Below are 22,484 nucleotides of genomic sequence, written 5' to 3'. Positions count from 1 at the left end.
CACATTTGTTCTTAGTGTCTAGCCTGGTGCCCTGGAGAAAGAAAAGGCTATGTGCTCATGTCAATGTACCTGTCATGCATATACCGTCCCTCTGAACTGCTATGTAACGTAACACTGGAAGAGGTCAAGACTGATTTAACATTCATTGTTTTGTCCACTCTTGTATGCTCAAGACAGAGTGTAGAGCAGCATCTGGTATGTAATAGTTACTGAACCAGTCCATATGATAATTAATTTATTTAATCTCACCAGGAACAATGTCAAAGTGCATTTCTATTTCTGCCATACATTTTGGTGGGAAAACGTAAGGCAAATAACTCTCTCAGCTCAGCTTCCCTCAATGTTACACTCACTGTCCTTTATTTTAGTTGCCAAGAAGACCAAAATAACGTAAATTGGGAAAGGAATTTTCACTTGGAATGCTAAGTATCCAATTGGTTAGTAGTCCACTGATGATACCACATTGCTTTGCACCTTCTATGCTTTTCATTCACTTTATCAGAACGTTTTGATAGTATCTCTTTTAAGTTTTAAGTGATGTTATTTACTGACTAATTTCATTGAAAATAACAGCCTTACGTGCAGGATTTTAACTTTTTACAGGACATAATACAAAATACCTTTTCTATAACTAAAAGTTAACTGTGCCACAACACCAAAGGAATCTGTGGAAAATCTGTTTATATCATATACTGCCCAGAGAATTGAGATTCATATGATAAAAGAGAAATATTGAGACTCACAGTCATGAGATTGTTGTTGTTGTTATTATTATTATTATTATTATTATTATTATTATTATTATTATTGAACTACATGAGTTTCAAATCTGGAAAAATTAATACATGAAATGATAAGAGTGACTGGGAGGTCAAGATAGGAGCCTCATGTCCTATAACCTTTGACTGATCTTTCTGTTACTTTCTGATTGGTAAAATATATATGCATTTTTCTTAGTAATTTAAGAGGTACTTGAGAATATTTTTGAAAAATACCAATTGGAATAGAACTTATAAGAAAACAATAAGCACTAGCTGCTATCATCATTGATGGTATTAGTATAATCATAATCATCATCACAATGTAACAGAGGTTGAAATTCACAGCTTGTCCTCAGGTATTGGCACCCAGATTAGTGTTGGCCTTTCAGACTATCTTGTCTGTTTTAAGCAAATATAACCTTGATGTCTTCCAACAGCATCTTTCCAGACAAAGAAAATGATAACAGGATCCCAATAGGGTTCTAAATTGCCATAGGTCCCACAGAAATGAATGACAGAAACAGTAACAGAACCTAGGACTCACTATGACTGAGAATTTTGGCATTGACTATCCTTTCCCTCTTTCATTAGTACTGGAGGAATGAGCATTCTGCATCATGAAGGGTGATGATTCACTGTCGGGTGATCCTGTAAACCATGTCTTATTCACTAATTCTCCTGAAAGACAGGGGAATTTCTATACTGACTCTGTGTCTTCCTATACAACAACAACAACAAATTCAGCAGAAATGGATCATTTTTGATTTTCCATTTTGAAAATGACATGGCCGAAATAACTGATTTCATTGCCTTGTTTATTATACTTTCAGTGGCCATAGCTGCATACTCCAGATGCCTGGTCAAAAGACTGTTGAAAAGACTGATTGTTATCCCCTTTAACCCATGATGCTTTGCTAACTGGGGGCCCTGGTTTTCTGTTTTAGAGATGCGCTGTCATTTATGACAGCAGTTGACACATCGTGGTCTTGATTCCTCTGTCCCTACCAACTACTGCTGGATTCATACAAATTCTGGCTCATGTAGGTGTCAACCTACAGACCAGATGAGATTACTTTTACTATCATCATAAATTTTATATTGAAATGGAAGCAGTTGCATCAGCTGGCTTTGTTTACTTGGGACCTAGAATAGTGGTTTGCCATGGGTGCTGACACTGCAATAGAATGCCTCTTTGTTTAAGCTCATGAAAATCTTGAAAAACTGGTTATCAAAATAAAAATGCTGTCCATTTACCCACGTCTATGGCTTGTCTCTCCATTTGTGCCTTATTTGGCAGTTCAGAAGCAGGTGCTGGCTGGGGGTAGAGGAAATGGCAATGTGTTTGGAACCAGGTCTCTCTCCATCCTTTTTTTTCTAGTCTTAAATCCTGTTTAATAGGGCAATACTTTTCAAATATGTCAGCAGGAAGAAGGTTTAGGAGATGGAGGGAGGTGGAGTAGCACAGCTAGGATCCTTCTGTACCACATAAACCATAAACCAGATTAGCATATTATGTTTCTGTGTAAGATTTGTTTAAACAAAGGGTTCAGCTATTGAGTGCTGAGATTATAGGCATGCATTGCCATGCCTAATTATCATTGTAATCTTTAGAGAACACAGCCATTTAAAAAACTTTTTTATAACAAGACAGCTTGTTTCTTTTCAAATCATAATTATTAATGAGCATTAATTGCAGATTAGTGGATTTCTTTGTGATGTTTTTCCATGTATATATTGTGCTTAGATTGTACATACCCACTTGGAAACCACCATTCCTTATCCTGCCCTTTCTGCTCCTTTTGTCGGTTTACTTCTACTTCCTCCTTGCTCTCATTTCTTTTTTGTGTGTGTCTTTTAAATATAATATATGGGAGTATAGGTGTTTCTTTGTCTGGATTCTTTGGCTTTATAAGAAGAAATGTTCAACATCTTTAGCCATAATGTAAGTGTAAATTCAAACTGCACTGATTTTCCATTTCACCTCAGTCAGAATGATAGTTTCAAGAAAACTAAAAGCATCATATGCTAGCGAGTATATGGGAGTGGAAAGAGAAACCTTTTTACATTGTTATTTGGAATTGAAATTAGGACAGATACCTAGAAAATCAGTATGGAAGTACCAGAAATATTAATATAGAGCAAAAATATGACCCAGTCTATTTCTTAAGTATTCAAAATCAAAACTTCAAAACCAAGAGTGTTGGCAGAGGCTGTTTGTTCATTCCGGCCATTCTAACTTGAAATAATCACACAGAAACTGTACTATTTAAATCACTGCTTGGACAATCACTTAAGCATGTTCTTAGCTAGCTCCTATATCTTTGGTTAACTCATTTCTATTTTAATATGTGTAGCACCATGTGGCTGTGGCTTACCGTCAAAGTTCCAACACATCTGTCCCTGTCAGCAGCTACATGGCTTCTCCCAACTCTACCTTCTTTCTCCCAGAATTCAGTTTAATTTTCCCCTCCTAGCTCTCTTCTGTTAAGCCACTGGCAAAAACAGATTTATTCATTAGCCAGTAAAAGCAACACATGTGCGAAAGGACTTCCCACACCACAAGAACATTTATAGTTAGCAAAATCTATGTGACTAGATATTGGTTGACATGGCAAATGCATGACATATCACTGGTTGCTCTACTCAGGCCCACAAAGGATCTTCTATAGGTATGGACTATACTGTATTACTTTATGAAACACAGGCTTGTCAGTTCCTTTTATTGCTGACAGAATTTGTTGCTTATAAGATCAGCATCCCCCTTGATTAATGAATGTCATCCCATGGGCCATTCTCAGATCCTTGACTGCCCAGAGTCCCTTGTACCCAGCAAGTTGCCACCCTGACCACATGACACCTCACTTTTCAAGGTCTACGGGTGACTTTCCTGTTTTAGTGCCTTCAAGCAATTTTTCCAGGCTCGTCAAAATTAATGTCCCTTTATTTTATGTATATGAGTGCTTTAACCTGCATGGACCTATATTTACCTCATGTGTACAGTGCCTGTGGTTGTAGAAAGAGGACACAAATCCTTAGGACTGGAGTAAATAATAGTTATGAACAACAATGTGGGTGCTGGGAACTGAACCCAGGTTTTCTACCAGAACAGCAAGTACTAATAATGGATAAGCCGTCACTTTAATGTCCTCCTTTAAGGAATTTAAAATCAACTGATAAGGGGTATAAACTGGGCTTCTAAAATCTTTGCCTTTTTTTTCATTTTATTGACTAAAAGCTTATTTGAGGTTTTGCTTGACATTGTGAATGTATGTGATGATGGTTGGGTGGGGATGTTGGGGTGTGTCTACTAGAACTGCAAAGCTTTTATGTGGAGTCTGGTGATCCAAACTCTGGTCCTCATGTTTACATAGCAAGTGTTTATCAACTGACCCATCTCCCCATATAGGAGGGAGCCACTTGTTCGTCCTGGCCGCCCAGAACTAAAATAACCACACAGAAACTGTATTAATTATATCACTGCTTGGCCCATTAACTCTAGCTTCTTATTGGCTAACACTTATATTAATTTAACCCATTTATATTAATCTGTATATCACCATGAAGTCGTGGCTTACCAACAAAATTTCAACACGTTTATCTCTGGCGGCTGCATGGCGTCTCTCCCACTCTGGACCCTTCTTTCTCCCAGCATTCCATTTAGTTTTCCCTGCCTACCTAAATTCTGCCCTATCAACAGGCCAAGGCAGTTTCTTTATTCATTAATGGTAATCACAGCACACAAAGGGGATTCCCACATCATCCCCCAGGCCAGCTAGTCACATTGTAATGGAAGAGACTACATAACATTATAACCCATTGGGCAGCTTGAAGGATATGTCTACCACAATACTGAATCATGAATCACCATTGCCAAGGTAGAAGTGGGAAGGAAAAGGATGTGTTTTACAATAAAGATCAGTGTAGTTAAGTCAAACTTTGCTTGACAAAATGGAAAAAAATTCTTCCTCCATATCTTTAAACAAACATCCTAGATGTTTGCTATAGTTGGGGTTCTATAGAGCTGCATGCTTGATAGAGAGTATAGTGATGATGGTGGTGGTGGTGGTAGTGTGTGTGTGTGTGTGTGTATGTATGTGTAGACAGATTATAATTAACTGGGTCTTTCAGGATTATAGTGATAGGAATGTTTTAAGATGCAATTTCTATCTACTAGGAAACTGGAGAACCAGGAGAATTGATATATTAGTTCAAGTTCTTAGGTCAAACAAAAGCTAATGATGTAATTCCAAATACACATTATATATTGAGACAGGGTTTCTCTGTGAAACAACCCTAGCTGTCCTAGAACTCACTCTGTAAACCAGGCTGACTTCAAACTTACAGAAATCTGCCTGTCTCTGCCTCCTGAGTACTGGGATTCAAGGCATGTATCACCACTGCCTGGCTAATTTTTTCTTTCTCATAAGTGCTCAGCCTTTTTGTTATTTAGACATTCAACTGATGATTTGGTGGATGCCATTTCTATTGGGAATGACACTTTGGTTTACTTAGTTCAGTGATTTGGAAACCACCCCCCCCCCACACACACACACATGGTAGACACACCCTCAAATAATATTTATACAGGTATCTTAATATCCCATCTCATAGGCATATTCACACATAACTAACTAGCAACCCACTCTTCACTAATTTTATGTCTCTACTCCAAGGAACTGGACTTGTCCCATAATCATACCAGGTTTCTTTAAATCCTTACCATTCTCAGTATCTCTGTGAACCTAAATCATGGGTAAAATGCTTTTCTCAAGACATGGCGTCAGTTGGCCAACAAGACATTACAGGGGGTTGTTGTGATTTAGACTGTGAGCTACCAATGAGCCGCTAAGTAGAGATAAGCAAATCCCAGTCCAAACAAAAGTGATAAGCAAAGATGAAGCCAACAAGAGGCTGCTGCTTCCTGAAGTCTACCTTTCAGGCTTTCCTGCATGCCTATTTTTTTCTGTTTCTTCTCTTCACTGTAGCTATTATAAATATGTATATTTAAAATGAGATTCACATTCATTTTATGCTTCCCACAAATTTATTAAGGGACTCCTATAGTTTCTTAAAGAATAGGGAGCAATTACATGGAATGGCTTTCCTAAAAAATATTGAAAATACAATGTTGCCTGTGGATGGATCCATGTTTTTTATTACTTCCTAGATATGAGTGTGACCCATCTTGCTTTCAGACCAAATGTTTTTTCTTGGTTGCCATAGCTTCACCTAGAGATGTCTCTGCCAGATAAGAATTTGAGTCAAGTGATGTCTTGAGGAGCTGCTGAGAATATCTCATGTATATTATGCTCTTCTCTGAGTGCCTGTCAGTTAAACAGGTGTTACACAAAGCCATGGGAGAAAAAAAAGAACAGAATGAATCCTCTCTAGACAATTCTGAAAGTATTGTGTTTCTTCTGTAATTCATAGCAACTTAAAAAATATCTCTTCAACTACCCACAAAATAAATAATTCATTGTCTAGGACAGAATTTATGGAGACCAATTTCCATGGTTTTCCTGCCAAAAATCTTGAACTTCAGTTACTTATCCTTAAGGAGAAAGCAGAGGGTATTCTTCTGTATGAGAACTGGGAAATGCTTCCACTCCTTCAGATAACACCTTTGAGCATTGTAAAAGACTAGCATATTCCAGCCAGGTGATAGTGGTGCATGCCTTTAATCCCAGCACTAGGGAGCCAGAGGCAGGCGGATCTCTGTGAGTTCGAGGCCAGCCTGGTCTACAAGTTAGTTACAGGACAGGCTCCAAAGCTACAGAGAAACCCTGTCTCAAAAAAAGAGACTAACATATTCCAATTTCTAGATGAGACTTTCCCTACTTTCAGTATGCATTTTATTAATAAAAATTTCATGCATATCAGTGGGTTCCAACTGGAAAGGCCATCAGAAAAAGAGATAGACACCACATTCAGGATTCATTCCTCTCTGCTACCTGTTGTAGCCACTTGGCTCCAGTACAGTCCAAGAGAAATAGCTTCAAGTTAACATTTGTTTTTTTGTTTTTGTGAATCCATGCAGATGTATGTCCTACATTCCTGCATTATGTTTTCCTGGCCCTTACTTTTGTTTTTGTCAGGCCTAGACTCCTCTGGCACTACATGAATATCAGACAATAACCGGTGATTTCGCAAAGCAGTATTTTAAATTAAAATGTTGCCTGCTTATTCACATCTGTGAAGGAACAAGGCACAACTCACCATTTCAGTCACAACAGAACTCTGTCTTACCTTCTCCCTGTTCACCTGCCTGAAGCTCTTTCCCCTTCATAGCTCTCTGGCTAACTCTTTCACACTTCCAGGCTTCTACTCAGCTATCTCCTTCTTAGTGAGTTCTTCCATAATTTCTCCATTATAGAAGATTATACTGCAGCAAAAGCTCTATTAGGAGTTTAAGTCATAAAGATTGTGTCTTGCCTACACGGATCAAGGGGACAGTCCAATGAAGCCCTCTTCTAAACAGTGACCTGGAGACTCTTGGCATTCTCGTCTTACCTCAGCTTGGCTCACAGCACCCACATGGCACCACACAACAGTGTGTAACTCCTGTTCCAGCGAATCTGTCTCTGTCTTCCAGCCTCCATGAACACTAGCTACACACGTGGCATACATACACCAATCACTCATACACATAAAAAATACATTCTTAAAATTGAACTTAGTGAATATGATAATTTTACAGACAGGATCTGATAACTGATATTAAAATCACTTTAGAAACCTTTCAAAGCCACCTGGATTTTAGGGACAAGACTTGAATATTGTATTTGTTTTCTATTGCTGCTATAACAAATACCATAAATTTAATAGATCAAACTACACTGATGGTCTTACATTTCTGTAGGTCATAAATCATGCATATATTTTCCCATACTACATTTCCCATATATTTTCCCAACTACATTTCTTTATAGAGGATGTAGGTCTGTTCTCATGCTAATTGTCTTCATTAGTATAATTAAGTTCCTTAGAGATCAGCTATCTCTGTTTCCCAGTTGGCTGCCAAAATATGATCATTCTTAGAATCCAGATTCTTTGGCTTATTAGTCTCTTCTTCTATCTTCAGAGGCAGTAATATCAGAACAAACCCCCTCTCATTGTTAGTCTCCCCTGCATGTCTTGCTTACATCTTTTAGATCCACTTTTCTATCTCCCTCATCTGATTTTAAGATTCTGTCTCATTTGTAGGAAAATAGAAATTATCGCGTTAAGCCCAAAAATCAGACTCAAAAAAAAAAAAAAAAACCCAAGTAACCCATGTTTTTTCTTGCAAGAGATTTTCTAGCTTTATTTCTGTTGCTGTGATAAAATATCATGACAAAAATTAACCTATGAGGGAAAGGGCATTTTTTTTGTAAGTGAAGTCTGCTTTTTCATTTCCAGACCATACAGATCCAAACAATCACACAGAAACTATATTAGTTACAACACTGTTTGGCTGATGGCTCAGGCATATTTCTCAATAGCTCTTACTTCTTAAATTAATCTATTTCTATTCATCTATGTATCACCATGAGGCTATAGTCTACCTGTAAGGTTCCAGCATTTTTTCTCCTTCGGCTGCTGCATGGCACCTCTTTGACTCTACCTACTCTCTCTCTCTCTCTCTCTCTCTCTCTCTCTATATATATATATATATATATATATATATATATACACTCTCTCTCTCTCTCTCTCTCTCTATATATATATATATATATATATATATATATGTTCATATTTCCCAATCAGCTTTATTCTGCTCTACCATACACCAAAGCAGTTTCTTCATTATCCAATGGTAATAAAACATAGTCACAGTATACAGAGGGGAATCCCACATCACTTTTTCTACTTACAATGCCAGGTTACAGTTCCTTCTTGGCGTAAATGTCAATCAGTTAGTGACATCACATCCAAAGTCAAAAAGAAAGAGAAATCCATCAGTTCATACCTGTGCTAAGCCTCTTCTTTGTAGTTACATAGTCTGAACTCCTGTGCCTGGAGATAATGGTGCACACAATGTTCTGGTTCTAATTCTGATGTGTCATTTTTGTCTTATTTTATCATATTTTTAGTATCCTCTCTTAGAAGTCTGTTTTCTAATGAAAAACAGAAAGGGGTGGATCTGGATGGAATGGGAAGTGGGGAAGAGCTAACAGGAATAGACTGAGGGGAAATCATAATCAGGTTACATTATATGAGACAAAATAACTACTTTTAATAAAAGGAAGAAACAAAACAACAACTAAAATCTAAGTGCTTATGATTCATTTATACTTAAATCATTAAATGCTATTTAAGGATATTTGATGGCTTTGAGCTTTTAAAATAACCACAATGCCTTTTTCTTAAACAGAAATGCTGGCAAGAGTAAGCAAACTCAAATACCATTTGCTTTAAAATCCTTCCCAAACAAATTTGGAATGGATTCTAACCTGGCACAATCTATTCTTCCATCTGACTCCCCTGCAGTGACGGCCTTCTTAAGAAGAATAGCTAACTCTATTTACTGAATAGGAGGAGAAACTGTGGCAGGCAAGCGTACAAATGAAAGTACCCATTTAATTGGAATGCTTCTTTATTACAATTATTTTCTGGATTTCAATTATTTTAATTGAGAGTTATGTTCCATTAGCTAAAACTGTGCCACTTTTAACTCTATGAGGAGGATGAATCCCTCCACGGCATATAAGTTAAGAAAAGAAAAACCTTTATTTCCTGGAGGTATAGGAGACCATTTGAGCACACAAGTTGATGAATATGATGCTGAAGCCAAATTACACTAACTGCCTTCTGATGAGCTTGAGTACAGTTTATTACTAACTAAGGAGGGAAGGATTTAATGAGTGCATATTTTAAATGAAACAAGAGGACTGGGTATATTGACTTGATCAACGGAAAATACCTTCTTGTGTAGATCAAGGCATTCTCAATCCTTTTATTACTACTCGAATCAGCATAGCCAAAGACCATGGCAAGTCAGGGTATACAAAACCATGCTGACAATTGTGTATTTCAAGTTTCTGAAAGATAATTGTTAGAAGAACAACCTATATATTGGTGCATGCTTCATGGTTTCTGTCAAAGTTCAGTTAAGAGGGGTCACTAATGTACTTGAGTGTTTTTAATAATGTCGCTGGGGGTGGAAAAAGGCAAGAATGGTTCAAAGAAACACACATGAAAACAGAATGGTGGGTAGAATCAGAATGAAAAGAAAATTGCTTGCTTGAAAATGAAAGAATTGCCTGATTAATCCAAAGGAAAAGGAGTGTGCTAATTACATAAATTGGGAGGCTATGAAGAAGTGGAAGTAAGGTTGATGGCATCTGTCATTCTTCCAGTCATAAATGTTTTAGATCAATATTCCATTCTGATTTTCCAACCACCAACACAAAGCAGTTGGCAGAATCCATGACACTGGGTTTTCTTAGCTACCAAGACAGGCCAAAAAAATTGGGACAACTACCAGGACCAAACTTTTCTCTTGGCTCATGAAAGCCAGGTGAGTTTTCAAAATCTTGAATGCAAAGTTGAAGGCAGTACTGGTGAGAAGTAGTACAGGGTCCTTGTAGCCTGCCCTCTGAGGAAGTATGGCATGGAGACATGACTTCTTAGAAGGTGGGGTTGGAGGGCTTCCAAGTTTATTCCAGAGTGTTATTGGCATAGAAATTACACTCCTTCCTATGAGATGCAGTATTTTCAAAATGGATAGGACTTGGGGGATAAAATAAGCTTCCTTTAGCAATTTAGTCTGTGATATTGCATGAGATAGGTCTGAAGATCAAAGGCTTTGAAGACTTCAGGCAAAACTATTTCTGTGAGTAGATATGACATCATTTTGTGAGACTAACTGGGAATTCTGTACTAATAGTTGTTAAAAAAAAGAAAGGCATGTGTCTAGTACCCACACTACCACTACCACACTCTACAAAGCTGGATGGAAGAGCATGCATGGGCCAATGAGTCTGGGAGTCTTTATATTGAAGGCCAATATTGACCCCCCACCATCCTTGTACATAGAGTAAGATGGGAAAATGTGTAAACGGAATAACAGGGGTCAATCTGTAAGTGATTTTAAGATGAGTTATGTGTTTCTTTCCCAAGAATAATGTGACCAGAAACAACTTGCATTGTTTGAGAAACAAGTGAGCTCAAACAAAAGATTTCAAGGTAGTCAGTGACAGTGGGATGTTTTCAAGCAATTTTCTAACGACATCTTGAAAGAAATATGGCTGTGGGTCAATTTGCTAAACCATGAGCGCTATAGTCATTTCCATTGGGCCTTTCCTCCATCTTCTACTGTAAAATTGCATCGAAGAACATGGAACAGCCTTGTTTTACCACCAATAGTCTAAGTAGTAGAAGTTGGTTTCTGCTCCACCCCAGGAAAGACAACTTCACTGTAAAATCAAATACAGCATCACTTTAACATATTTAAGATGTACTTAATATGTATGAAGTGGATATCAATAATGGGCATGCTTCCATTAATACCACTTTTTTCCAATCATTAAAACAGCTGTCTTGGGATTTATTTGGTTATCTATAAAAGGTAGAAATTTTTTTCATGGGGTAACACTATAGGTGACTTCCTTCAGTCACCAGTTGTGTTTCCATGAGTATATTTTAATATCTTCCAAAATAAATGTTCAGTCTCAAAAGAGAAGGGGATAAAACCATATCCAATACCAACCATATGACGGTGTGCCAACTAATGTACTAGGTTTACCTCAAATCTGAATGTGTATAGCAGTCAGCTTTGAATCTTGAGGAAATGTCAGCTCTGATTCTGGTTATGTGGTCATGGCAGGATTGAGAATCTTCACGTCTGTCTTTGTCATTGGAGAAGCTAGGAACTGGACTAGAACATACATAAAAGCAGCCACTATCTGGGGCTAGAGACATGGCTCAGCTGGTAAGGGTACTTGTTGTTCTTGTAAAGTGCCCAGCATCACTTCTCAAAACCCATTTGGTGGCTCACAAGCTTTCAAAACCCCAGCTCCAGGGAATCTGACACGTTCTTCTGACCTCTCTGGGCACATACATAGATGTAGGAAATAGTCATACAAATAAAGTAAAATAAATAAGCCTTAACTTTGGGGAGGAAAATAAAAGAACTGGCATTTTATTTTAGGGCTGAAGAAACTAAACTTCAAAGTGATCTCTGACATTTGAAGGGTCACATTGATGGTACATGATACAGGAGCTATAACTGAAAAGCACGGGTTGATTGGAAGATGTTGGTCAGTGACCCTACTGCACTACTAAGGGCTTTTGAAAATTTCCCTGTGAGTAAGCCATTCATAGTTCACACTTGACCAATGAGCCTGGCACTTTAAAGCCTTGCTTATTTTCAAATTCTTTTCTTATTCGGGAAAACATTGTTTTTGGCAGTTCATTGTGCTTATATTTCTGTTTTTTTTTTCCCCTTCAGTCAGACTCCTTGTCAGCCCCCACTGCACACTGGAACCAGCATGAAAACTGCTTCGACTATCAAGGCCCAAGCTACACTTATAAGCCAATTAAATCCAAATCTCTAGACATGCATCCTAGGCAGGGACACTTCGTTAAAAACTCCCAAGGTACTTCGTATGTGCAGTGTTAGAATACTGAATTAGAGGACTTGAAGCAACAGTTTCTGCAAAATGTACTCGCAATCTCCTTTCTTATGATGTTAAAAGAGAAAATCTAGTACACAACAGGGTTACCTGTGAGGTTTCAGAATCATTTTGTTATCATGGTCTTGGACTGCCCTGACCTTACAATGGCATAAAGTCTGAAAGAGAGCAAGATGGTCCCATGCTGGGATCATAGAGAAGAGACCAGAATGAGGAGATGCAGCTTTGTGGAATGGCTTGAGCACCAGGCACGCGTTCCGTAACCCAAGTTCATGAAGGTCATTAATAATGACAGAGTTTAGATCTGTTCAGTTAAAGAAAACTGATTAGGGAAGAGACAGTCATTTTAAAATCTATAATACAGGCTAGGGGTGAAATTAGCTGTAGTGAACGCTGAGAAATCCATTATGGTTGTTCAGGCTGGCGCAGAATTCCTGCATAGAGAGGTGTGCATTGGCTTAATGTGGTCCAGTGAAAAGGAGAGTGCCACCACACGAGGATCCACGGCATCTCTGCCCTGAGGTGTGGGAAAAATGGAAAGACAAAATAACCAGAGAGCTGAAGCTGCCCCAGAAAAGCAATAGCAGGATTTTCATTGTACAAGGGGAGACAAAGGTTTATTTAGAATGCTAATTCTCCACACCGGCAATACACTCAAGTCACCTGAGGAACTTTGAAAACCAGGAATGCTCAGAGTTCAACCAGAAGAGTCTAGTTTAATTAGTCTGGCATGCAACCCTAGTCTTAATCCCCCACCCAGATGGTTTAAATTCTCAGTTGCACCTAAAGAACCCCTAGTTTATAGTGTTTGTACTATACTACAAGTACAGACTGCATGTAGGCAGAAATACCAAGAGAGAAATACCCAAACCCTTGGGATAGTGTCTCTTTGAGTCGGAAAATTTACCAGCATCAGCACCATCTACTCGAGACCTTGGGGAAAAGATGCCAGTTATGGGCCTCATTCTAAACCTTCATTGTTTGAAACAGTAGAAAAGGCTCCACCATAAAAACCTTCACTATGTGAGTGTGTAGGGACACTTGCTATGACCTTAGGCTTCATAGGTGTTTATAGGAGGGGAATGCAAGCAGATATGAGCAGAAAACATGAAGGTAGAGTAGTGTGGTGTCCATCCCTGTGATGGCATCTTTTAGCCATGCAACAATGCTCAATGTTCTAAAAGGGAATCTACTTTGCTCATCTTGCCATATTTTCTTAAATGCATTATTAAAAGTGTCAGGAATAAAGTATATGACATTCATACAGTACAGAGGACCATTAGAATGGCATTGCCCTGTTCAGTGAAACCGTACTGTCATAATTCATCCCTTTCTGTCTTCAGCAGGTAGATGCATGCTCCCTGGACACATGGGCTCTTGCATGAATGGCAGTTTCAGCTTTGAGAAAGCTGCTTACATGAAGCTAGACAAGAAGCTATGTGTTTACCTGTGTGGCTAGAATGCTTGCTGAGCAGGCATGTAGCCCAAGTTTGATCCCCAGATGTGGTGGCATAGAGCTCTAACCCAGAATCAACAAGGTGGTAACCAGAGGATCAGTTCCAGGTCATCCTCAGCCAAATAGGAAGTTCAAGGCCAGAATGAGGCCGTGTCTCAAAAACAAGAAAACCAAAAGCCAACTATGGTAGTAGTGGGTTTACATTTCATTTCATTATGAAGAAAGCAAAATAACCTGAAGATGGGAGAGAGGGAAACACACTAGTTTTTGGCTGGGAAATGGAGAAAATCATAAAGGCAATCAATACTGGAAATTTCAAAATAACATTTTTTAATATTTAATTTAATATTTGATAACCTTCATCAAATAACATAAGTGTTAGCACTAACCCCTTTCACTCACTGACTCTTCTCATCTCCTAAACATTTGAATCTACCACCTTGACGGTATCTGCTGTGGCAATAAAGCAAAGCATCATGTACAGATAGATAGTTAGCTGGGAGGCAAACTGGGGGTGTCGAGCTAAAGCATGGTGTGGCTATTTGTACTTTTCAACAAGACAGGTGTTCAGAGACATGGAAGACTAATTGTGGTAATTAGTCCATTTTCTCCTCCCTGTCTTTCTGATTCTGTGAGAATATTTGATACTCTCTGGATTTTGCCTTATTTTTGAGTTTCATAAGGGCTTGAAAGCCTTTGCTTTTTGGAGTCTGCTAACTTTGATTGGAAGTCCCTTTGGTGGATTCATTCCCCTTGCCCCAGTGATCTCCAATTTGCTAGGCTTTAAAATTGTGTAATCGTATAATTACGTTGGAGTATGTTTGGGAAGATTCAAAAGCAGAGAAGACTCATGCTTGTATGACATTCAAAAGCAGAAGAAATCACATCATTAAATAATCAAGGGCTTATTGACTGCATTCTTTTTGATGGCAGAAAATACTGAGAATTATAGAGGCCTGGTAAGGGGGCCAGTCCCCTTGATGGTATGTCTAGTCTCTTAGGCTCTTTCTGATTTTTTTTATGTATTTGAATAAAGACAGAAAATTTCATGAGAGCCAGTTGGATTCTTTGGAAATAAGAAGCACTGATGGTCCTCAGTGTTGGATAAGGATGATTTTATGAAGGACTTACTATTTTGGCCTGGAGGCTAACACTTGTGGATCCTGGCTTCTAAGCTAGGATTTTGCAGTCCTTGACCGTATGGATTTTTATTGTAGTGTTTGTCGTCTTGCTGATACTTGGGCAGCTGTTCTTTGAGGTCAATGCTGTAGCAATTGGTGCCATTTTCATAAGCTAAGAAATTGACTTCTCTATACATGTGGAAGATACATTATTAACTTCTTTTATTAAAATACATTTAAAGGTTAAATCCATTGGACGTTTTACCAGATATAATTATATTTTATTAAAGATTGGTACTTTAGCTCTAGTTTGAAATGAGAGTATTTCTGAAAGGTTATCTTGGCTTAGTCTCTATAAGTAGTTTTTCTCTTACTGTGACTGACTGGCCCCCTTGCCCTTTGCGCCTGTCCTTGATCTTGGTAATAGCTGAGATGGCTAGAGAAGAGTAGGGGTTTTATAGTGCTATTTAGCCCAGGGCTGCTATGGAGAAAACAAAGCTAGGTCTAGTCTGGCCCACACAAGAGTTGTCAATAGGATTTTGTCTTGCAAGGGTGACTAACTCTTCCCTAGTGCGCTCATAACAAACAATCATTTTCATTATTACAATCACTTCTTCTTTTTCACTCTTGTTACCCTCTGTGTCTGAGTAAGGCCTACCCGGCAGTGTCTGTCTGGGAATGTGTGGATTTGTGTGTATGCAATTCTCTTCTTCAACTCTGGACGGCTCCTGAGGGAATCTGACTCTTGCATGGAGGGTTTGGTTATCAAGGCTGGGGCACCAGCTATGTAGTTTGCATTTTTGCACAGGAACCCATTCTTTGGTAACTGTTCAAAAAAAAAAGGAAAAACAAAAAGAAAGAAAAAAGAGATCAAGCTGAACCTTTGAAATGACAGAAAACTTTGTCCAAATTAAGTTGTAATATAACTCCACGTTTGGATGGATCTATTGTTGGGATCTGCAACAGTCAGTTCTTAGTCCTGTGGGAAGTCATAATCTTCTGCTCCTGTCAACGGCACAGCCACTCTCCCATTTGAGGAAGTAAACAAATGAATTCTGTATTACAATTCTATACTTTTTATTGAAAATAGACTCAGCTGAAGTATTGCTTATCCAATGATATCTGATAAGAAAAATCCAGATTATTTCTAACTCCTGGTCAACAGAGCACCAAGATACTGTTAGAGTAACTATCTTTTTTTTTCTGTTTTGTCTGAGTTGACTGATGTTGGAGGCGCTGAGTAAAGACAGTCTGAGACCCAGAGCAAAGCCATTAAGTCCCAGATGTTCAGGATTTCCAAGGAAATGTTCTGTGCCTTTGGTTATTACTCAGATGGCTCCTAAAATGCTCTCATCTTGGCACCTTTTGCACTTGCTAAATTCAATTTGAGGAGAGAACTGGAGAGAGGGGGAATTTTGTGGAAAGCAATTAGCCTGCACTTTGGTGACCTTCGTGCTTTCTCCATCATGATGAAGGGCTGGTTCACGCTTGGATCAGTCAGCAGGTTGCTTTTGCTAGAATGGTGTGACATGTTATAGATAACCAGTTTTATCTAATTAAACAATAATGATGGCAGTGTATGACATTTTTTGGGAATTAATGAGCAGCTGGGAAAAACTGATGGCTGGAGAGTCAGCCAAAGACTGTTAGCTTCAGTCTACCATTAATCTCCAGAAATGCCCACTTGTGACATCATTGTTGGTATTGAACAATGAAAATATAAGACAATTTACTGATATTCAGTGTGTAGTCCGTAATAACACGATCTCCTTATTCATTATCTGAAAAGTTATGGTTTTCCTTTTTAGCCCCAATTATCCCTTAATCTAAAAAAAAATGTTTTAGATTAAGGGATAGCAGTTCCTAAAATGGGTTTCTTGGTTTTATACAATGATAGTGTGGTTTTTAAGAGCTCAGATTTGGAGAATTTTATTTTAATATTTTGCAGGGTAAAACCAGAATGTTTCTTCAGCTGTGATACTGGAATTTGAGACGTGTATCTATTATCATGACTATCTCCTCATGTCAGGAAATGGTTGCAAATGCTTTGAGTAGCAGCTGTTGCTAGCAAGCATGTGAACTCACCAACAAGATTCTTAGAAGTCATAGTAACACTGCTAGTAGATGACGGGAACTCCCTGCCAGGAAAAGCTGAGATGGCGTGTCTATACAATGTTTTTGATTACTGCTGCTGAATGCTAGAGGAAAATTGGACTAAAATATTCACTAGCTTCTTACATAATTTAATAATATTTCTATATACAGGTTCATGTGTGCTATCTATCAAGAACTTTTTCTAAATCCTAAATGGGATTTTTTTTCTTGCGTTGTTTTCCATACCATTTGCCTCCTACAAGAAAGAAAGTTCTTTAAGGCCACTGAGACCCCAGCCAATGAATTTTGAATTCTTTGCCAAACACAGCCTTTGGATATCATCTAAATTCTGCCATAAGTTGTTTATTTTGCGCACCACAGACATTATTCCCTGTAAGAAATGGGCTGGTGGTAGCTATCAGTCCTTCTAAATGCATGTTAAGTATCTGCATTTGGGGGAGTAAAATGAGTCAGCATGCCATTAATCACAGCTTCGGAGGCACTGACTCACTCCTAGGGAAATGTAATGGCCTCATTGGGGAAGGGTGTGAAAGAAAAACTCCATTCTTGGGTCAGTTCCCTGTTTCTGCAAATGCAAACCAAATTTGCACCCACTTCAGTGGGTGGTTTTCCAACTAAAGAAAGTAGCTGTGGACCTTATAAAGGCACACATCCAGCTTTTCCAGGGAAATACAGTAATGAGACAAAACCCTGCTTAAACACACAGTGAACCTAGGAAGAAAAACAGAGCCTAGTGGGCATCTAAGTCCTAAATTTGTAAACCTGGCCCTATTCGTCTACGATTCAGTCAGGTAGGTCTTTGATCCACTGTTAATTTGGGGGCACTCAGTAGAATGCTCTCATCTTCAGTAAATGACTTTGAACTTCTGAAGGACCTTTGCAAGGACTTGGGTTCTTTTTGGAAGTCAAAGCATAGAGAGCAACTTGGAAGTCAAACTCTTGCTAGGTTCAGATTGAGAAGAGAAACATAACTGATTGTGGGTGAACCTTGTGACATTTCATCTTTAAATGGTTATATAGCCTCTTAAGTTGAAATGTGGGCTCTCTGTGGTGTTTCTTTAAATACAACATGCTTGTCAATATAAAATATTATACTATGGGTACAATTTAACGCTATTAAAATTTTATTGTACTAGCAAAGCAGGTATAGATTATCTAGTAGTTAGCTTTTCCCCGGATGTTTTCAGATTCCTTAAAATAAAATTGCCAAGTTGTTAGATGTGTTTCCTTAAGACTTTCTGTAAAAATGTTGCTTTGTTAGCCTTCCCTGGGAGGAGGTTTGATTGAAGATGTTCACTGCTTTCATGAAGCTCTAACTTGAGTTCATTTTGTTATGTGGTGACCACAGTTCTGGATGACGCCCCCCCTGGCACACAGGAATACATAATGTTACGGCAAGATTCCATCCAATCCGCGGAATTAAAGAAAAAAGAGTCCCCCTTTCGTGCTAAGTGTCACGAAATCTTCTGCTGCCCGCTGAAGCAAGTGCACCACAAAGAAAACACAGAACCCGAAGGTTTGTGCAAGACAGACACGTTTTACTTGTTTTATCCTCTCTTTTCCTCTCTCTCTCTCTCTCTCTCCGTCTCTCTCTCTCTCTCTCCATCTCTCTCTCTCTCTCTCTCCATCTCTCTCTCTCTCTCGTTTGTGGATTGTGGCATTGCCATGTGGTGTGCTGTGTGTTGTTCAGTTCCTGTGACAGCTGTAGGAGACCCTGGCTTACCGGTGACTGTGTTATGCAGTGTCAGATGGGACACTGTAGAACACAGTCATTTGAGCACAGCGTGCAGCATCCTGCTTCTTGCAGCTAAAACATTTTCCGTTGATGTCATGACACTATTTCATTTTGGCTGCCAAAGTTGCTTGCTCCTGTAACCAACACCTGCCCATATCTGTTCCCATCGCCTTGCATTCCTGAAGCAGCAGCCAGCTGAGGAATGACACTTCTAAAAGGAAATAATGAGAAGACTGTTTCAAAAGTTTCTTTCTCTTCTCCACCCCATAAAGCTTCTGCATTGCTTTGGAAGAATGCTCATGATCAACTTAGTTTGCTAGAGCAGTACCAGACTCCCTACTTAATGCACGTCCACTTGCACTTTGCCACAGTAAAATGCATGTCTCAAGGAAACAATGGGTGTTTTTATCTTTTTTTTTCAGCTCAATACAGGTTTGGAGAACTCAACTTGTTACTTACTTAAACTCAGATTGATACGGTATTCTTTCCACTCCATGTCACAAATCTATCTCTAACATAACTATTCTGGCTAGAATGCATATTTATCTACTTTCCAACATTTTTGCATGTATCAAACAGGACGATTTTACACAATACAAATGCAATGAGGTGATTTTATTGTTGTCAAATGTGCATTTCCACTTTAAAAATGACCTTCGCATATTGAATATTCATGTGAGGGGCTCTTTTACAGTAAGAAATTATCTTCTGGTCATTCATGATTGATGGAGCTTTCCAGTGTACAGCATTGGATGTGACAGCAGTCATCTCAATGGCAGTTGGAGTATACTTTTTGCATGTCTTCATACATTCTGTAAGTGACTTTGTTCCTATATCAAGTTACTCTTTTGCAGCTTCATAAGAAACCTTGTTACACCCATGTTTCTCGTGTGGAAAACAATGACACCTGGTTTTGTTTAAAGTTTGGTATGTAAGAGAATGACACACAGTGAGCTCCGGTTCGCAGTTTTCAAAGTGAAATGTGTCACCTCAAAATGTCCCTTTCTCTTTCTTCCAAACAGGATTTTAAGTGCTCATAGGCAGAAAATTAGAAGTCTCTCTCTATGCTCAGGTCTATTTTGGTAGTGGAATAAAAACACTTGCACTTATTTCCTACCAATGGTTCTGCTAATGTAAACCATCGACTGTGGCCAAGAGTCCTAATGTAGATAAGTAATCACCTGCAGGTATTAATGGTGACCTTTTACAATGGGTAAGATCCACCTCAGGGTGCTTTAGTTGAGAAAAATTTAACTTGATTTTAATGTTGGCGAAACAAGAATTTTCATCAATGATGATTATTTTATTATATACAGTACAATAAGTATGTTCTGCTTTCTTTTCTCTCATATTATATATATACATATATATGTATGTATATATATGTATATATATTATATTGGTAAGCAAACTGAATATTTTGGTTTGTATAAAAAATGTCATTTAAGAAATTACTGGTTAAGTTCAGCAAAGCATTTGGTTAGAAACTTTAAATTTTCATGACAAGTTTAGATTTTAGATCAAGTAAACAGTCTAGTAAATGTAAGACCCCTCCATTATTATTGCATAACTTTGACAGGATTTGTTCATTTTCAAGCACTGTCTGGAGTACATTGTGAATACTGTCATAAATGTTTTCAGACATGAATTATTAAAAAATGGGTAGCCATCAGACTCTCTACAATGTATGTACAGTTTTCAATCTGTCATTTCAAATCCATAAATTCAATGGTTGTCAATATGTTGAATATTACTGTTATCTTCATGCCTGTAATGTTTTTAAAAATAGTTATTATCTTCTTGCAGATAATTGGTTGTCCTCCTGGCAGATACTTTGACATACCAGAACTAAAATTTCCTTTCTTATTCCTAATAATCATTTATAAATAGCGTTAGATTCATCAGAAGATTTCTTTGGAGATATTGTAACAGTATTTTTAATCATACTTTGTCCATTCAAACAAGGAAAGATTCCTGTGCTATTGGTGAACATAGACAAATTAATTAAAATATTTTATCCCTATACAGATTTATAGCAGGCCAAGTATCTTAGATGGTGGCATACCAAACGTGTTGTGGACAGACTTTGGAGTAACATGCTTATTTTCATGTAGGAAATGGGAGTTTGTCATTTCCAGGAGGTGAAATGTCTATGGATTTGGAAGGGTTCAGTGGCCAGTTTGGCAACCTGGAAGATTTTGGCAAGACAGATTTTTCAATGCTATAAGGTATCGTTTCTAGTTCTGTCTCAAAGCTGTAACATTTTGCAGTATTTACTAGAAATAAAATGCTGCTTCCATATTTTAAATGGATATTGGCGATAAGTTGTATGGCTACATGGAAACATTTTACTGTCATATGATTCATCGTAATGATGTGTTCCCTTCATAGTCACTGTATTCTAGCATCCGACTTTAACCGACATTAGATGAGGATTCCTATAATTTCAAAGTAGGAACAAATAATGATCAATCTTTCCATTGTTTGGATGTTCATATAATATTGAAAACCATCAATCGAAAAATGAAAAAAAATCACTAAGACTTGAAGAAAAACAAAAGTTTGAATAATAGCAAAACATCTGTGTACATTATGTAAAAGCTGCTTTTCTCTTAATTAATTGACAAAATCAACCTGTTTATATTTTTGTGTTTTTTTTCTTTTATAAAGTTTTGGTGCTTCTTTTGGCTGTCGATGGTTATGAAGAGCCAGGCTATTTCCATTTTTTATGACCACATGAGATGATTAAAATAGCATAGTTAATATTGTTCACAGTCATCTATCTATCTTTCAAAGACATTTTTGGATTATGTTCAAAACCTTCAGAATCCATGCAAAAAGTTCATAGAAATATCTCACTATTTTGTTGCTTTTTTGACACACTAAAGCCAATTATAGTTTGCTAAAAGTAAGTTTATATTAATGAACAGCCAATTTCAAAACAAAATTTTAAATCTCATCCAAATTCTTCTGAGTATATGATGTGATTATTTCTATATAATCCACTTATGATACAATTGAGCACTTATACATAAACTGGAATTTGGCTGAAGAAGACCATATGAATATCTGAGAGTCTGATTTGGCTCAATACCAGCAATGTTCTTTGTTAGAAGAAAGCTGCTGCATGGAGAGTGGAGATCATTACCAACATATTTTTCTTGTGGTTCCAGGAGCCTTTGGCAAGAGAAAGCATAATCTTCAGAGCTTTGTTCCTTTATTCACTTTCTCTTCCTATACCATGGGTGCCAAAATGAAACCACTGATTTAGTACAACTTCTGGAAGCCAATCTATTTTCAGCATAGCTTCTATTTCCTAAATGCTACTCATTGGGCTTTTCTTAATGTTTAAAGATTGCTAAAAAGAGAGTCACAGTCAAGATACCCAAGCTTGAATGTAGGTAGGTAGTGTTTAAGATCCAAAGAGATAGCTAGTGAATTTCTAGTGTTTGGTTTTACAAGTGAAATTTTTTATTATAATAGTAATTTTTGAGGTTAATGTGATATAAAAATAGCATCAAAACTCAGTGATCTGTGAACATCTTGTAATCTGAAACTTGGATTCTGGCCTGTATACTGTTTTGTATTCATGTGTGAATGTGGGTATGTATACACACATTTTTATCCATGGGGAAATGTTTTTATTCCTGCAAGTATCATTTGGGGAATAAAATATGTCCT

General features: G+C 37.8%; 1 protein-coding gene across 1 annotated transcript in view; it reads left to right on the top strand.

Moving 5' to 3' along the window:
* Fgf13 (fibroblast growth factor 13) overlaps positions 1–22,484 on the top strand; it is a 498,994-nt gene that overhangs the window by 264,254 nt on the left and 212,256 nt on the right. Inside the window, exon 3 of the mRNA XM_042054385.1 lies at positions 18,417–18,584. Coding sequence (XP_041910319.1) covers positions 18,417–18,584 — 168 coding nt within the window. The remainder of the gene's footprint in view (positions 1–18,416; positions 18,585–22,484) is intronic.

This window comes from Arvicola amphibius, chromosome X (genome assembly GCF_903992535.2).
Source record: "Arvicola amphibius chromosome X, mArvAmp1.2, whole genome shotgun sequence".
Classification (NCBI taxonomy): Eukaryota; Metazoa; Chordata; class Mammalia; order Rodentia; family Cricetidae; genus Arvicola; species Arvicola amphibius.
Note: the sequence above shows the minus strand (reverse complement) of the source record. Positions and strands in the feature narration are given on the sequence as shown.